Below are 17,265 nucleotides of genomic sequence, written 5' to 3'. Positions count from 1 at the left end.
CTCAAAAGGGTGTTAGAGCATTTATAAAAATGTTTGTAAAACATTTCTTTGGTTTTAACTACTGGTTTAAAACAAGCAGCTAACTGGTCAAATTACTATTATAATTAGGCTAGCGGTCTACTGGTTCACAGACCAGACGTTGTCATTAAATCTTTAATTTTCCACTTTGTAATTTTTCATTTCAGTAATCTGCATAGACTGTTTTATAGACTAGTGGACTGCAGATGTTACATTACTTTATGCTCATAAAAATGAGCAAAGTCTGAAGCCATGCCGTTTCATCCTAGGGCCCATAGTTACGGATGGAGTGGTGGTTCTGAGGCTAGGGCTCTGTACCAGCAACTAAAAGGTTGCTGGTTCAAATCCCATGAATGCCCAGAGTGGTTCTACTCCATTGGGCCCTTAACCTGCAATTGCTTCATCCTGGATATGACATTAATCTACATCCAGCCCTATAAAGAGGTCCTCTGACTTACAGGGAATAATATGGGGCTTGGTGGCAGGATTGGCCCTCCAGCCTCTGGAAAAAACCTCACACTGGTACATGCTCCGTACCTCCATAGTTAAATCCGAGGTATTATAAATGGGTAAATTTACCCATGTTGTACATCGCTTTTTATTTATGTAGCAGATACTTTTACCCAAAGTGACATGCATGCTTTATTTTTAGAGAGACAGCATGGTCAGCCAGTCCCTGAAGTCACTGAGCGTTAAGGGCCCTTAAACAAGGGCATACTGAAATCACTCTGATGACCCTGGGATTTGAACCACCAGCCTTCCGGTCACAGGCAAACCCATCCAAATCCACTAAAACATATGCTAAATACCGCCCCCCCCCAAAGAAAACCAAAGCAAAACAGAGAGGTTAGCATTGATCAAAAATTTAATGTCAAACTACATATAAAAAAGAAAAAAAAAACATTAACATCAGTTGTAGTCTGACAGTTAAATCTAATGAGGACTTAAAAGATGGGAAGCAGGATTTTGGACATGATGGTTCTGTTACAAACACAGGTATATGGGCATGTTTTCCGTCTGTGGCCGTTTAACCTGGCAGTAAAAACGGCAGGGCAGGAGCGGACTGGGGGCGTGACCCCATCTGCCTCCGGTCCTGCCGCTTTCACCGAGCGCCAGGGTCGACTGGAAGCAGAAACGTTCGGCCTCCCCCCCCCCTTTCCACGGAAGCTGGGAGAAACTAGACATCTGGTTCGGGGACTCTGCCATCGTACATCTAGATGAAATCTTGACCTGGGACTAGCAGAACTGCAAAGGAAATACAAAACAAAATGAAACAGTATTAGAACAGAAGAGGTCCTTAATTCATCCCTCTGCAGAAATTGGGCAGTTATCAAATACCACTTCTTATGGGCATTGTTCAAGGGCCCTACTGTGACAAGGTTTATCTGCTGCATATAGGATTTGAGCCCATAACCTTCTGGGCATGAACACTGATCCTTAACCTGCTGAGCTACATGCCAATCAATGAACAACATCTGTAGATTCACACGGCAGTGTTTCTTTTAGTATCCTGACCACCTTTGGTACAAAATTACATAACGTCATCCACGGCCCATATGTTTCCCAGCATTAACACAGCCATCCAACTGGCACCATCACAGCACAGACATAGATTAAAATGAGACTCTTTACAAGAACACGGTCAACATGGTCAAGTGCTGGCAGGTTACCTTCCACCGGTTTCCACACTCATTGCAGGCTACAAATGTGGTCATCGGTTCATCGGCACTCCGCGTCTGAACCTGCAGGAGTCAGATGGAATGGGGGGGTCAACTGTGCCTCGTAATCAAAATACACTAAAAATCCGGGATCACTTATAATGATCTGCACAATCATAGTACATTTACAAATTAATTATTTAATTACGCAAACAGGCCTTCAAATATATTGTTATACTGTAACAGCAAATTTGTGGAAAAATTATGCAAATACTAATAAACAAAAAGACAGAACCGAAGCCAAGCAAACACAAACAAAAACAAAACCAAGCAAACAAGCAGACAGAAACAAAAACAAAACCAAGCAAACAAGCAGACAGAAACAAAAACAAAACCAAGCAAACAAGCAGACAGAAACAAAAACAAAACCAAGCAAACAAGCAGACAAACAAAAACAAAACCAAGCAAACAAACAGGAACAAGTACAGCCAAAATAGCACAGACCTGGGTGTAGGTACAGTTCTTCTTTTTGCATTTCCCACAGGTGAACAGGTCGGTTTGCGTGCCGCCCGTCTTGGCCATTTGATGCTCTCGAATGGCCTCTTTGGTCAGGTTCTTGCGCATCTCTTTCAGTTCATCACTGGCCATCTCCTGTCGCAGGGAACGAGATGCAACAAAACCTGCGTGAGATGAGTGGCGTGCTTGCAAAGGCTTCATGATGTTGCTGGAGAGGGTTACACCTTATTAGTGTGTACTTAAGAATGCGTGAGGGTGGGACTCGAACCCATAACCATAGCGTTCTAAGGCTGTAGCACTAACTTCTGCTGACCACAACCCCATTAAAGATTCTTCTAAGAAGCATGATAAAATCCTTAAACACAAGAACTTCACAGGTATATCGGAGGAACCAGGTGAAGATCCCTATAATGGTTCCAGGACCTGTGAAGGCCCCCGAATGGTGGTGGGGGCTCACCTCCGCTGTCATACGTGCCATGCGGTCGGGCGGCACATTGCCGCAGAGAACGTTCTTGCGTAGGTTGGGGTTCTTCAGGTCCCGAAGGTTGGCGATCCGACTGCGCACCCGGTTCTTGTATTTCGTGTCCGTGTTTTTGAGCTCCTGGAAGATGCGTGCTGCAGAGTTAAGGGGCACGTTCGAACCTCAGACTGGGGGGGGGGGGGGGCTGGGGCTAATTAACGGCACTGTGAGGTCTCACACAAACAACCAGTCACTACACAGCTACTGCCAACAGCTAGACAATAATACGGCACAAGACGCAGTAGCCTTTACATTCACTCATTTACGATTTACAATTTCTTAATATTTCCAGTGATGTGCAACTGAAAGCAGGGTCAGACAGTCCCTTGAGCAACTGGAGATCAAGAGTCTTGCTCAGGGTCCCAAGGGTCTTCTGACTCTGGGATTTGAACCGACAACCTTCTGATCACGGGCACAGCATCCAGACCTGCCCCTTGATTTGAGGGCCTCTGATCATTTAGCCATTTCCGATGTACCCAGAGATTTAAAACCTTGCCCAGATCAGGAAACTGCCAGAGGAATTGATGTATCGATCATGTGCTGGGCCGGTGAAGGATATAGTCCTCGAGCTGGGCCCCGAGCTCATCGCAGTCAGCACCGATAGCGATGTAATCATCTGGGAGTGAGAGACAGAGATGACGCGTCATGTTTAAACTGCTGGGTCGAGTGCACAAAACAGCTGAATTTGAGTCGGCCATGTTGCGAGGACGACGACAGGGGGCGGGGCTTACCGCCAGCTCGCAAGGCACCGGCAAGCATCTGCCTACATTTGTTCCGGACGGAGTCCGAAGTGCTGGGGGCTCTAGGGAACGTGGTGATCAGTGTGTCTGGGGCCACAACGCCGGGTTCGCTGCTGGAATTGCTGCTGGAGCTACTGTGAGGGGAACGGCGCCATCAGACCGGCATTCAGAGAGGGGGTGGTAAGGACCTCACGGCATGGTCCAGAGTCACCTTTCCTCCCGAGGTTCTGGGCTGTTCTGTGAGGATGACACGGTCTGCGTGGTGGGCTCCTTCCTCTTCTCCTCTGACGGCTTCTCTCCCCCTCCCGGTTCATCTGTCAATCACAATATCTTCAGACACGTACGCAAAATGGTACGTCTCATAATAAACACTCCGCCGCTTTGAGTACAAATATATCCCTCATCCAATCATCTCCATACAGCTAAGGAGAGACATAAAAAAAAAAAAACCTTTGGGAAAACAAATCTTCAAGCCAGTGCTGCCCTCTGGTGGTACTACACTGGAAATACGATTTACACTAAAAACAAACATACTAGTATTTTAAGAGTTGAGTACTAAGACGATGGAACATTTACCCAGAAGCTTCTTCCACGACTTAATAAGTGACTTGGCCAGCGTTGTGACCTCTTCATCAGTGCTCTGCTTACGGATGGCGTTCACCGACATCCCGATGCGGGTGGACTAATGGAGAAGGTGATGTCATTTCTTTATAATCACTCCTCAAAATATATATAAAGGCGGCGGTGTCCGGCTAAGTGGGGGGGGGGGCAAGTGTTTTCGTGTACAGAATACATTCTGTGCCACAAAAAGCATTTTTTTTATGACGAAATCAAGTAATTCCTTGTTTGCTGCCTTCTGTCACAGAGATCAAAAGGAATGTTTCATTTTGTGCACAGAAATTAGTGGACGAAATGCATTTTGTGAATTAAAGAAAGTCAGGCTGTGTGACATTTCGTGAATGTCTGAGTGATAGTCAAGGTGGATCGCCGATGACTTTGATTTGATTTTGATTGCCGACTTTGATTTTGCAGATGTGTGTAATTATGTTTAACTTGCATTTACGTGTAATAAAAACACAAGTAGGGCAGCATTGTGGTGCAGCGGTTAGCGCTGCTGCCTCACAGCGAGAAGGTCCTGGGTTCGATCCCGGGTCCTATCTACGTGGGGTTTGCACGCCCTCCCCGTGTTCGTGTGGTTTCCTCCCACGGTCCAAAAGCGTGCAGGATAGGCTGATTGGTGAGTCTAAGTTGGCCCAGTGAGTGTGAGTGCCCTGCGGTGTGTTGGCGACCGCCCAGGGTTGGTTCCCGCCTGCCCCCATTGTTCCCGGGATAGGCTCTGGTTCCGCCCACAACCCCAGTTGTGATTAAGCGGTTTCAGAAAATGGACTGATGGAAAAATACAAACAACTCCTGGACTCATACTCTAAACTGTTGTATGTATTCATTTGTGTCACTTTTTTTCATTACACTTTATATATTTTTAAGCCAAGCCAGTGAAAAACCTCAGCGCCGATTCTCTCCAATTGTAGGCTATGTTACCATGCCACTTTCTCCTGAATAACTCTGTACCCTATAGTTCACAACTGGGGTAACCTGCATGTAATATGCAACAATAAAATGGCGAATATTAATAGATTAGCGCAAGGAGCCACAGACTGTCTGCGGATCCTCGTAGAATCGCTGGAGTCGCAAACTGCTGCTGGAGTTACAGTGACTCAACCAGGTCCGCAGTGTGTCCAGGGGGACAACCAGGACAGGAGAGTCACTGGTCAACTGTCTATCGTAAGGAGTGTTCTTGTGATGCTCCTAATTAGTGATTAGTGAGTAAAAGTATGAGCCCTGGAGTTATTCGGATTTTTATTACATTTAAATGCAAGTTAAATGTAATGACATGTGTCTGCAAAATCAAAACCCTACTCCAACTTCTGGTCATTGCAAGGTACTACCCCCTCCCCTCAAGGCACCTGCTACGTACCTCTCCTGACTCAGCGAAAGATGAAAGGCATTTCATGACTCAGCAAAAGACGAAACACATTTTGTGGTACCTTTCGTGACTCAGCAAAAGACTAAATTAATTTCGTCCACAAAATGACTTTCTGTCATTCACAAAATGCATTTTGTGCACAACATGACTCTTTCATTCACGAGATGCATTTCGTCCACGAAATGACTTTCTTCTGTCCACAAAATGCAAAGTGCTGATATCAATTGAGCACATAAAATGAAACATTCCTTTTGATTTCTGTGCACGAAAAAGTTTTTGTCGCTTTTGTGGACAGAATGTAGCAAGGCATTACTTGATTTCATCATTAAACAATGCTTTATGTGGCACAGAATGTATTTTGTATGCGAAAATGAGCACTTGACACTTGCCACCCCATATCCGGCGGTCTCTCACCTGTAGCAGTTCGAGTGTCATTGGAATGTTCTTCAGCTCTCTGAGCAGGTCCAGAGCTCCGGACTGTGAGTGCAATTTCAACAGTTACTTCATTTTGTTTCTACAGCAGCAAAATAATTATTATAATGCATTAGTGCAACCACACAGTCCCAGCAATATATTCTGAATTGTTCAGACAACAGCAGCTAAGTGTTTCATAGCCGTTACATTTATTGAGCTATTGCTTTTATCCACACACGTAAAATTGAGGAAGCAGGCTCAGACAGTCTATGGAGTATTTTGGGGTTAAGGGCCTTGCTCAAGGGACCAATGGTGACATCACTCTGCCGACCCTGGGATTTGAACCGGCTACCTTCCTGTCACTAACCCACTGAGTCACACGCTACATTCTAATTACATGTCAAGGTAGTAGTATAAATATTGTATTGCATTATTGCACCTTAATACTTCAACTCGCTGAGCAAGTTCAGAGTTTCAGATTGTAAATACTAAAGTCAATTGCTTAATTTTAATTACTCAATTCCGGGCTAAGGCAGCCGAACAGGTACTGTGTTGTATTTCTGCAACTGCACACAGTCCCAGTTGGGTATTCCAGATGATTCCCGGCAGATGCATCCCAAGGCCGACAGACGCATGGCGAAAAACGCCGATGGGGGGGGGGGGCGGATCACGACCGGCCATCGTCGCCGCCACGGTCCTCCGTGCGCCCGCACGTTCCCCGGCAGCCTGGCGCCGAGGGAGGCGCGCCGCCGCGGCATGATGTCTAACTACCAGCGGGAGGAGCGCGGAGGCCTCGGATCCGCTAAGCCGCATTTTAAAAACTGGTGTACATTTTTCTCTTTAAAAAAAAAAACAGCGCGATTTCATACAAACGCACCCAGGCGAGCCGGGTATAAGGTCATATAAAGCCGGCTGAAGACACCCTTTATATGCATATGGGGCATGCCGGGGGAGCTAAAATAAAGGCGATCAGCCGGGCACCATACACCGCGGATAAGGGATAAGGCCCTCTTTAAATACTTAGTCACTTTAATTTAACGTACAGCACGAAAGTATAAAACGGTCCCCGATCATGGATATTTATTTGGTGATCTAGCCTCATGTGAGCGGCTTCCCGACATGATCCCCTTCTCATCTCTCACCCCGTTTTTCTTCTGCGCCATCTTATCCATTTTCTTGGCGATCCGGATGATTTCCTCCTCCTCTCTCTTGCCCATCGCTCGCTGCCTGGCGCCACAAGTCTTATTTAATAAAAAAGAAATGTACAAATAGTTAAAAAAAATAAAAAAAAAACAAAAGGAAAAGGGTCAGGCCAGCAGCTCGGCGACAGTGCACAGGCGCATCAGTAGGCTGGGCGGGCACAGCTGGCCCGGAGAGGGAAGGATCAGCGACTCGGCGAGGGGGCCGATGGCCGATGCACTGATTGCCGCTGAGTCTGCGCACGATCGCGCTCCTCTCCGCCTCCTACCTGAGGCCACTTTGCTTTCCCTATAAACCTTTCCCTCTTTTTGGCACCATCCTGTCTGTTTTCCCACCAAAGGACCGAAAATGTATTAATGTTAAATGTACAAATTTGCATCAGATTAACTTGCTTTGCATTAAAAGACAAAAAAAAATTCGGTCTGTGCATTGCAATTCTACATTTTTTATTAGTATTAACTGTGTGCCAGGATTTACTGTCACAATTTGCGGGATAATTTAGTTGAAATTTGCGCTGCTTTCGTTCTGCGCATGCGCACTGCCGGTTCTGTTGAGACGCCTCGGTTTATGTGATTGGAATATATTTCCTGATAACGGGATGGTCTCATAAACATACCATGAAAATGTGCCTGCTATGTTAAATAGCCTATCTATAATCATAATATGGTAATGGAGAAATACGCTCATTTCCAGGGCTCACTTGGTGAAAAAGTTGCCAAATTGTATAGTTAAATTTAACCTACTCTTACTTAGAGGTGCTGAAAATGCCAGACTGCAAGAAATGAATGCATAGCGACTGACTGCCAATCTGTTGATTATTAGTATTTATTAGGATCGTTCCTACAATGATGCAAATCCGGGAAACGACGGTGCTTCTGTAAAAATATTCATGAACATGTAATCCAGTCTCCGCGCGCCTGCCCGATCACTAGGTCGGAATACTCGGCGTTTCTTAATGGTTTTGTCACGATCGGTTTGATGACTGGCTTGGTCGCTTGGTTTCAGTTACATCTGCAGAAGCTGAACGTTCAGTGGGACAGAGGTGCGGCCATGTCGTTGCACTGTAATTTTTAAGGGGATCACTGCTGACATGAAACTCTGCATGGAAGTCTGCAAGGCTGGGGTCTCCCCTTCCGTTACCTGCTATTGAAAATGAAGTACGGTGCTTGAGGTGGTCCGGTACTCACCGATACCCCATAACAACACCTCTCTGTATTTCTCATCAGAGTACCCCATAGATATAATATTATATCTATGAGAGTACCCTAGCTGGCACCTCTCAATTTTGGCTGGTACTGAGTAACAAAGGGGAGTACCCGTACCTCTTTTTCCCCACTTAAAGCACTACGAGTAATACAACTAGTATAATGATAATAATAACAATAATTATTGCATAATTATAATAATTATCGCGATGGTGAAACCCCACATTCCCTCAATATGGTCATTGGCTTTACCAGTTAGTACGTCTTATAGTGCCACCGCCATGCAAATATTTTTCAATCGACATGGTTGACGTCTTTTTTCTAAATTAGTTTCGATGAAAAGACCCCATTGCCGTCAAAGTGGAAGCCAAGGGTGTATATTTGGCTATGGACGGTATGGATATGTCTCTTAATATTGTAGGAGTTCCGTGCGTATTTAGGAGAGCGGGGGGTTCCGGCCTGATTCGGTCTCTATTAATGTTGAATCCAAACCCACTCCCCTGGTGAAAGCCGTGATAAAATTAAAAAGTCACAGCATGTTACAAATCACAACTTAAGACAGCGCCCCCTCCTGTTAATGAAGATGCTGTACAGGTTTGCTCTGATATAAGGAGGAAAAATAAATACATGCAAGAGTATGACGTCTACGCAAGATAATATGACAACGTATAAGGAGAAGTAATCGATACAGAAGCTAAACGTTAATACCTATATTTAACATTCGATTCGGGCTTTAATATCGATTAATGCAGGTTCTGTGAACTTGTGACCAGATCCGTGACCGGAACATGAAATACGAAGCTCAGTAAGGAGCGAGAGAGCCTAAAATGACATCCTTAATACAATTTAAAATTATCAGCCCCCGGTCCATTTAAAATGGATTTTGCTATACACTGTTTTGATCAGCATTTAATGACATATTGCAAACACAAGGTCTTATAGCATAATTTATTGTAAATCCATTTAATTCAAATAAGTAGCATTTCCATAATGGATTTCATTAAACATCCAAACGCATCTTTACCAAGAGGAAATGGCTTTTTCGTGATAAACAGCTATTTCCACAAGAGTTAGAACACAACACTAGCCATGTAGGTGCTGAAGTTCTGGGTCCCCGTCGCTCTCGCTGTGACTGTGGAAGTTTCATAAAGGACTGAGCCAGATGCTGAATCCCACAGCGTCTCCTGGGCTAAGACTCTGCTGTGGGGATGGTGGTGTGTCTACCGTTCAGCGACGTTAGCTTGTCTTAGCCACGCGACGGACCTAAGAGCTTAGAGGACTCAGCTTTCAGCCCGAGTTTGTGCTGGTGTGCGTTCGAAGGCCGACGTCATGAGATCAGCTGATCGGAGGGAGCTGCTTCTCGATGAACTGCTTGATGTCCATCATCTCCTGCAAGAAGGGTGTTGTGGTGAGATAAAGATACCCAACAATCCTGGAAAACCAGCAGGATTGTGCGTTGCTCAGAGTTGAGATTCTGGGACCATCACTGGAAGGTTGTTGGTTCAAATCCCACTTGGGCCCTTGAGCAAGGCACTTAAGCCCCAGTTGCCCTGGTTTGCCGTCTGACCCTGCTTTCTCAAGTTTAAGTTGCGTTACATAAAACTAAATGCTAAATAAATGTACATATATATACTATGTGGACAAAAATATTGGGACACACCTCTTAATCGTTGAATTCAGGTGTTTCTTTCAGACCCTTTGCCACATGTGTATAAAATCAAGCACCCAGCCATGCAGTCAGGTTTACAAACATTTGTGAAATGATGAGTTGTTCTGAAGAGCTCAATGCATTCAAGTGTGATTCCGTCATGCCACCTTTGTAATAAGTCAGTTTGTGAAATTTCTTTCCTGCTAGATATTCAACTGTAAGTAGTATTACTCACAAAATGGCAGACTACGTAAAGTAACGGAGCGGGGTCCCTGAGCGCTGAGGTGCATAGTGTGTACGGTCGCCAACACTCTGACTCAGTAACTGCAGAGTTCCAAACTTCCTCTGACATTAACCCAAGAACAAAAACTGCACTCTGGGAGCTTCATGGAATCGGCTTCCATGGCAGATCAACTGCAAGCAAGCCTCACATCACCAAGCGCAACGCCAAGTGTCGGGTAGAGGGGTGTAAAGCAGGGGTCCCCAACCACCGGGCCACGGCGAACGGATAACAGAGGCGGTTTTATTTTGGAAGACACTTCCGTCTGTGGCTCATAGGGGGCGATAGAGCGACGCACTTGGTGATTAGTTAAATATTGTGCACCTCATTAAAAGTATGGTTTCAAACAACAACTCTGCCAGTGTTCTGGATAAAGATCAAGGCAGAATATCCAGAGATTGCCAAAAAAAAAAAGCACTGAATGCCTTGCTTCCATTTCCAACAACCTATCATTGTCAAGCGGGATTCTCTGCAGTGACAGTGACCAAAATCAAATTACGGAGTAGACTGGACATAAGTACCACACTTCGGGTGACATTGTCTCCCGTTACCCCCAGATGGAACCAGGGTAAGAGGGAAACAAGCTCAGGGCTCCTGCTAATTCAGCGGGATGCTGAGTTGTATTTTTATGCACTTTGTTTTCAGTTGTTTCTATACCGGTCCATGAAAATATTGTTTTACATGAAATTGGTTCATGGTGCAAAAAGGGTTGGGGACCATTACACGTCTCCGCATGTCTCTTAACATGCCCTCCCCTCCCCTCCCCGGTCTGCGGAAATGTTAACGGAATACAACCAGTCCGTGGTGGCAAAAAGGTTGGGGACCACTGGTGTAAAGCACGCTGCCACTGGACTCCGAAGTACTGGAGTGATGAGTCACACTTCTCTGTCTGGCAGTCTGATGGACGAGTTTGGCAGATGCCAGGAGAACATTACCTGCCTGACTGCATTGTGCCATCTGTAAAGTTTGGTGGAGGAGGGATAATAGTATGGGGTTATTTTTCAGGGGTTCGGCTAGGCCCCTTAGTTCCAGTGAAGGGAACTCTTAATGCCTAAGTATACAAAGACATTTTGAACAATTCCATGCTTCCAACTTTGTGGGAACAGTTTGAGGAAGGCCCTTCTGGATGAATGGGCAAAAATTCCCACAGACGCATTCAAAAGCTTGTGGATAGCCTTCCCAGAAGAGTGGCGGATGAAATAGCTGCAAAGGGGGGGACCAACTCCGGATTGATGTCTAGGGATTTCGAAAGGGATGTCAAAACTTCCTATAGGTGGCCAGATGTTCCATTACGTTTGTCCATATAGTATACACAGGGCTGGTGTGTGGCTCTGTGGGTTAGGACTCTGATCCTGTGATCAGAAGGTTGTTTGTTCACATCCCTGCTTGGGTTCTTCAGCAAGATCCATAATCCCAGTTGCTCCAGATACTAGCTGGCCCTGCTTTCTCAGCTGCACATCACTTTGGTTAAAACGACTGCTAAATAAATGAGAATCTAACTGATGTGCAACCACCTGCTTCCAGAGCTCACTGACCTGCGGACAGGACCCATGCTGCATTCCTGGGTAGGTTTTAAAGTGCACATTGGCCGGGTTGAGGAAGCTCTTCAGCTTCTCCACCGTCAGACAGCCGAAGACGAGTGGCACCAGCATGTCAGCTTCCCCGTGGCACTGGAGGATCTGCGTGTCCTTGTTGGCGCTGCCCGTCGCACCCTGCGTGAGGTTAGAAGCGGGTTAGCACTCCGTGCCCGTCACCGTAAGGTTGCCGATTCAAATCCCAAAGTCAGCCCAGCGATTTCAGAATTGGGCTCTTGAGCGAGGCGCTTAACCCCATTTGCTGCTGGGACTGCCTGACCCCGCCTTCAGCTGAGCGTCGATTTGGATAAAAGAGTGATAAATAAATAAAAGTGGAAATGTTTTTGAGCGGAGAATCATGCTTCAATTCTCTGAAACGTGTGACACTAATCGCGCTTTTCCACTGCCACCAGGAATCGAGCCGTACTGCGAACTGGCAGCTTTCCATTGTAACGCATGCAAGTCGTACCGGGGTGACAGGGGCCCTGCTTACTCGCAGGCGGGAAATGTGACCAAACCCAGCTGGCTGCATTGCCAGCATCTGATTGGTTAAAATGAACGGGGATATTGATGTTCAGCTCATGAATTATCTGGAAGAAAAAGGGAATATTCTATATATTATCACGATGTATTAATGCATTCTCGATAACTCGGAAACTGTAAATTTCCAACCTCCTCCTTATAAAAAAGTGTGTACACTGTAAATAAGTTCTTCTTCGGTTTTACGTCACTGTCGGTCTCCAAACCCAGCATCGCCTTTACCGAGACGACCCATCTGCAGTGGAAAACCACAATGAGCTAGAAACCCCGCCCGGTAACTAGACGCTCTTTGCAGTACGCGTCAGATCAAGTATGCCAGAGAAAAAGCACGTTAACAGTTAACAGGGAATGCATTCATTCCCAGCAGCTGTGACAGTCTGCATGTGACAGGGGGGGTTGGGGGGGGGGGGGGGGAGAGGGTCTCCAATCTTTCACAGGTTTTTAACATATCATTTCAGATACAACGATGCAACGCATTTATATACAGTGAAACAGTAATGATTATTCAGTGAAGTCATCCTGATCCGTGGTTCCCCCAAGGCTCAAGCCCGAACCCTGACAGGCCACCTTAACGGGGACGGTTGATGATGACATATGTGTGGGTGGGGCCATGTCGTGTGGGCGGGGCCAGTCCGTGTGGGCGGGGCCAGGCCGTGTGGCCATCACTGAGCGTGAGCGGAGTACCTGCGGGAAGGAGCCACGCAGAGGAAGCCAGCAGCTGAGCGCCACCACGCCAGCCAGCTTCTGCTGGGACGTCAGAGCCGTGTAGAGGGACAGCGCCCCCCCCTGGCCACACAGAAACACACAGAACAAAAGGCGGCGCACTTGTAAATAACTCCATCTCTCTTTGGTACATTGCTAATTAGCTAGCATACACGTGCTGTCGGAACGATTCTCCAAATGTGCCCAAAAATGGTAATATTTCCCAAAACAGAATTTTAATAAAGTTAATAAAAAATAATGATATATTTCAACCTAAATTAATGGAGTGTCACAGAACATGAATAAATTATTAGAAGGTCCAATCCCAGAATCTACTAGAATTTTCCAGAACCCCACAAGCACTCCGCCTAGCCAGCATTTACACAGTATGCATTAGTACTTTACACGCTGTCACTTATCAGCCCTGATATGAGTCACTCATCCCTGCTGTACACCCAGACACTTCAATGGTTCTGCCTCATCACCCTCATCATCCTCCAACCACAAAACATTTAGCTATCGGACTTAGCGTAATTGATCCTCGTTAACCAATCAGGCGGCCGGACACATTACACAGGAAACTCACAAGCAAAATGCATCTCATTCTAAAAACTCATACTTTTAAGCGCAAGATAATTGCTTGATTTTAAAACCATTGGATACAAATGGCCATTCAACACAAAGCTTGTAGTACCCATACTGTTATTTGATGTACTACTAATATAAACCCTGTACAAAACAAAGATTATTTCTGTGTATGTCCTGGATAGAGCCGGAAGACACATCATCCTTTATTGCTGAATGCATCTCAGTTAAGTTGTACAGTGTGGTTTAATATTTAATACTTCCCCCATCAGTGAATAACGCCTGAGGCTTTTATTTGTGGGTGAGGCATTCAGCTTGGCATGAATTCTCAGACCTCAGATGTTACACATGAGCTGACAGCAAGCCCAGTTTCTCCTTCCTCTTGATGAGGCAGGGGAAGTAGCGGACGAGGAAGCCCGGCTCAGAGATTGACGGTACCTGCGAGAATCCGCCCAGGATTATCCGGTGGGCAGGGATGCCGTTCTTAACCTCCTGGTCTATCAGCGACTTTACTGCAAAAGCACACAGATCGCAGTGGGAATATATTCTAGGGCAGTGATTCTCAAGCCCCCCTTGGGGGGCCCCAGACATCCACATTTTTGCTCCCTCCCAGGTCCCAGCACACTTGTACCTGGTATTCAGAGTTCCTGATTGGTTGGGAATTTGGCAGGAGCAGAGATGTGGACCCTCTGGGGGCCCCAAAGGGCTGGGGCTGAGAGACTCTGTTCTAGGTTGAATGTCTGATGAAAGTCAGGCAAACAAATATGCTTTAATTTAAACTTAAACCATTCTGCTGACATTGCCTCAAAAGGGTCAATCATAAACTGGCGATTTCATGCCTTTTCTATGGTTTTGAGAAAAGGTCTGTGATCCCCTTGGAAATAGGATTTCAGCATTACTGGCCTCCAAAGTCACAGATCTTCATTTGTCATCATAATAAAGAAAGTGTTTTTTAACAAACACCAACAATATTTTATATTTCTACCAAGAAGCATTGTTTTTTTTCCCCCATCTATTATCTGTAATTAGACAAAATTAATAAAAATTCCTTGTTAGACTCATTTGAACTGTTCAGTGTGTCACAGTCATGTTTTGTTACATATGTGTGTAAACAACATGCAGCCAATCAGATCAGAGCTCCAAGGATCACATGACCTACACTTAAGTCACAATCATGGAGCAGGGGATAAACCTACTGTTTTCTGCTGCTTGTTTAATGCCTGATTCATCTTCTTCTGCATCTGGACTAAGACCAATTATATCAAACCTTCGAAGAAAAAAGAAGACACTTTTCATGCACAGAGTACACAATGCAGTGTTGGAAGGGTATTTTAAGGAAAATACCCAATTTTTGTAACCTCTGAAAGTGACTGAGACTCCAGAGATAAAAGTAAAACCCAATATTTGCTACCCATCCCTTCAATGTGCAATTGATAACCAAATGAGACGCTCTCTAAACTGGCTGGTATCTACAGTTCAACAAGCAGAGCATTTCGCCCACAACGCAAAGGTGGTGGGTCCATATCTCAGGGAACACAGATAAATTGTAACCTTTCCCTTTATTGTAAGTTGATTGGATAAAAGTGTCGGGATAAAGGAAAAAAAAATGTAACTTTTAAGAAATAAATCACTTGTTAATGTGACTTGGAAGCACGCAGATTAACCACAGGCTCGCCGAAACTGTGTGAATTCAAGAAGATACTAAGGAATGAGCTTACCAAGAAGGCATCGTCATCTTCATGTTCAACGTGACTGGCATGAGTGGCCTACATAGTGGAGTATGGTGAAAGAGAGATCATGTCATTCATGTAGAAGACATCCTAGATGTTCATATATCTCAAATGATTCATCAAGTCTAAGAGATATCTCCTGAATCACCTTAACTTGCTTCCTAGGCAGCAAAGAACCTCACACTCAGATTGCAATCAGGAATGCCATTAACTATAGTGGTTCTGAATAACGCACATTGACTGCAAGAGTTTGAACTCTGTCCCAGGATGCTTTTTGGATCCACTGACTTGCCGTATATACTGATATCATCTGGGCGTCACCAAAAAACTGAAGCGAAGGGCGATATTTAAACAGGACTTACGCATGGGGGCAAATGTATTTGACGTGGGGGGTCCTGATTCCAGCAAAAGCCTCCGCCCATCCATGCCTGACGTTTGGGAATTGGGTTTGGGAGAAACATGATTACAGAAAACGAACATTCCTCCTGTAAAGGGTGCTAAAATTCAAATGAAGTAAAGACATTACGAATAGAGACAAGTCTAGATGGAGAGGTAATACACCTACCCAGTATCTCCAAGTCCATGGAGAAATATTACCTACAGAAAAAAAATTACAAAAGTAATGCATCCATATTTGAATCTGTATGTTCTTCATTTAATTGGAACAGGAATTTGGGATCTGTTTATACATCCAGCAGCAGATAATGCAAAAGCTGGCTGGTAATCAACAAAGAACCAATAAACTGGATGCAATATTACAGCTGCAACTTTCCAAGCAGTCCTTTCACAATAAACTTGATGCCGCAATCGAAAAACCTCCAACACAAAACTACTTTAATACAGCATCTGGCTGCACCTAATGGCCATTTTTAGCCGCATTTTAGTTTTGCAATTCAATGTAGCCTTATAAATATTTTTTTTTTAATCGTAACATTATTGTGAGAAACATTACAACATCATTTGAAGCAAAAATTGCTTCGGATGTATCGGTACGCCGGAAGCTAGGGCGATCAGCGAGTCAATATTTAGTGCAAGTTAATACCCACCACCCCCCCGCTCCCTCCACCCCCGTCCTGCGCAAACCATCACCGACGCTTGGTGCACCGACTTACCGCCGCGGTGGCTTTCCGAGCGGCCGGTACGATGGCAGGAAGCGGCGCTGACATGTTGTTACCGCACATACAACACGCTGGAGGCTGACATCCAACAAGAGAAATACCGATATATCACAGCTGATGAAGGGAACCTGGACACCTTATTCCTCTTTCCTTTTACGTCCGATCTCTGTTACTCATTGGCCGACAGATTCCTTCATATATCGACGCCTGGTTTGTCGCTTAATGTGCAAGGATCAGACAGCCGACTGCCCGTCCGTGCTGCCCGTACCGCGCTGTCAGGTTTAAGGTAAAAGAGGAGGCATCCGTAACAAGCCCGACGCGAGCTGCTTATGGCCACTGACACGGTTTTTCGGAAATCCCGCCTCCGCCGCGCATCGATTGGGTAACGGATTTCCCTCTGTGGGAATCCGGCCTATCGTTTGGTGAATCAGACTGTCAATCAAATCCCAGCCGAATACTCTCAGTTAGTTTGTAACCACTCTTTAAATACAGTACATGTGTGAACTGTTTAAGACCTTGAATTGTGTAGGTCAAATTCAAAAAGACTCAGGTTGCACTACTGGGTTTCTGGACTGCCTCATACTATGTATGCGTATATTTGAATCTGCGTGCTGTAATGGGAATGTACCGCATGTCCCCGGGAACTGCGGTGAGCTAATTAAATCTAATTAATTGGGTCTATACATCACGGCCGTGAAGGGAAGAGGCCACGGCAGACGCGACCCAATCAGGAGCAAAACTGTAAAACACGTCCCTACTGTACAAAGTCCCTCTGGATGTGTTAATGTCTCTGGATATTACCATTTCCAGACACATTATTAAGTCAAAATCCA

General features: G+C 45.3%; 2 protein-coding genes across 3 annotated transcripts; both read right to left on the bottom strand.

Moving 5' to 3' along the window:
* Positions 1-865: 865 nt before the first annotated feature.
* tcea1 (transcription elongation factor A (SII), 1) lies at positions 866-7,528 on the bottom strand. Of its 2 annotated transcripts, none has more exons than XM_023838871.2 (10): positions 6,993-7,528; positions 5,851-5,913; positions 4,029-4,134; positions 3,664-3,766; positions 3,444-3,583; positions 3,272-3,328; positions 2,650-2,804; positions 2,181-2,327; positions 1,689-1,760; positions 866-1,263 (listed from the first exon to the last, which is right to left on the bottom strand). In XM_023838871.2, the coding sequence occupies exons 1-10, from the start codon at positions 7,065-7,067 to the stop codon at positions 1,255-1,257; spliced, it is 927 nt and encodes a 308-aa protein (XP_023694639.1). In that variant the 5' UTR covers positions 7,068-7,528; the 3' UTR covers positions 866-1,254. The 2 variants fall into 2 exon arrangements, with proteins under 2 accessions (XP_023694639.1, XP_023694637.1); XM_023838869.2 differs by having other exon boundaries at positions 3,444-3,586; positions 6,993-7,326.
* A 1,661-nt stretch (positions 7,529-9,189) lies between these two features.
* lypla1 (lysophospholipase 1) lies at positions 9,190-16,808 on the bottom strand. Its single transcript, XM_023838894.2, has 9 exons — positions 16,427-16,808; positions 15,880-15,911; positions 15,677-15,742; positions 15,303-15,350; positions 14,781-14,851; positions 14,023-14,096; positions 12,982-13,083; positions 11,719-11,895; positions 9,190-9,644 (listed from the first exon to the last, which is right to left on the bottom strand). Exons 1-9 carry the CDS (start codon positions 16,493-16,495, stop codon positions 9,591-9,593), a joined length of 693 nt encoding a protein of 230 aa, XP_023694662.2. The 5' UTR covers positions 16,496-16,808; the 3' UTR covers positions 9,190-9,590.
* Between the last annotated feature and the right edge of the window lie 457 nt (positions 16,809-17,265).

The sequence above is a fragment of the Paramormyrops kingsleyae genome, chromosome 4, assembly GCF_048594095.1.
Source record: "Paramormyrops kingsleyae isolate MSU_618 chromosome 4, PKINGS_0.4, whole genome shotgun sequence".
NCBI lineage: Eukaryota > Metazoa > Chordata > Actinopteri > Osteoglossiformes > Mormyridae > Paramormyrops > Paramormyrops kingsleyae.
The sequence above is the reverse complement of the archived record's forward strand: the minus strand, read 5'-3'. Positions and strand labels throughout refer to the sequence as shown.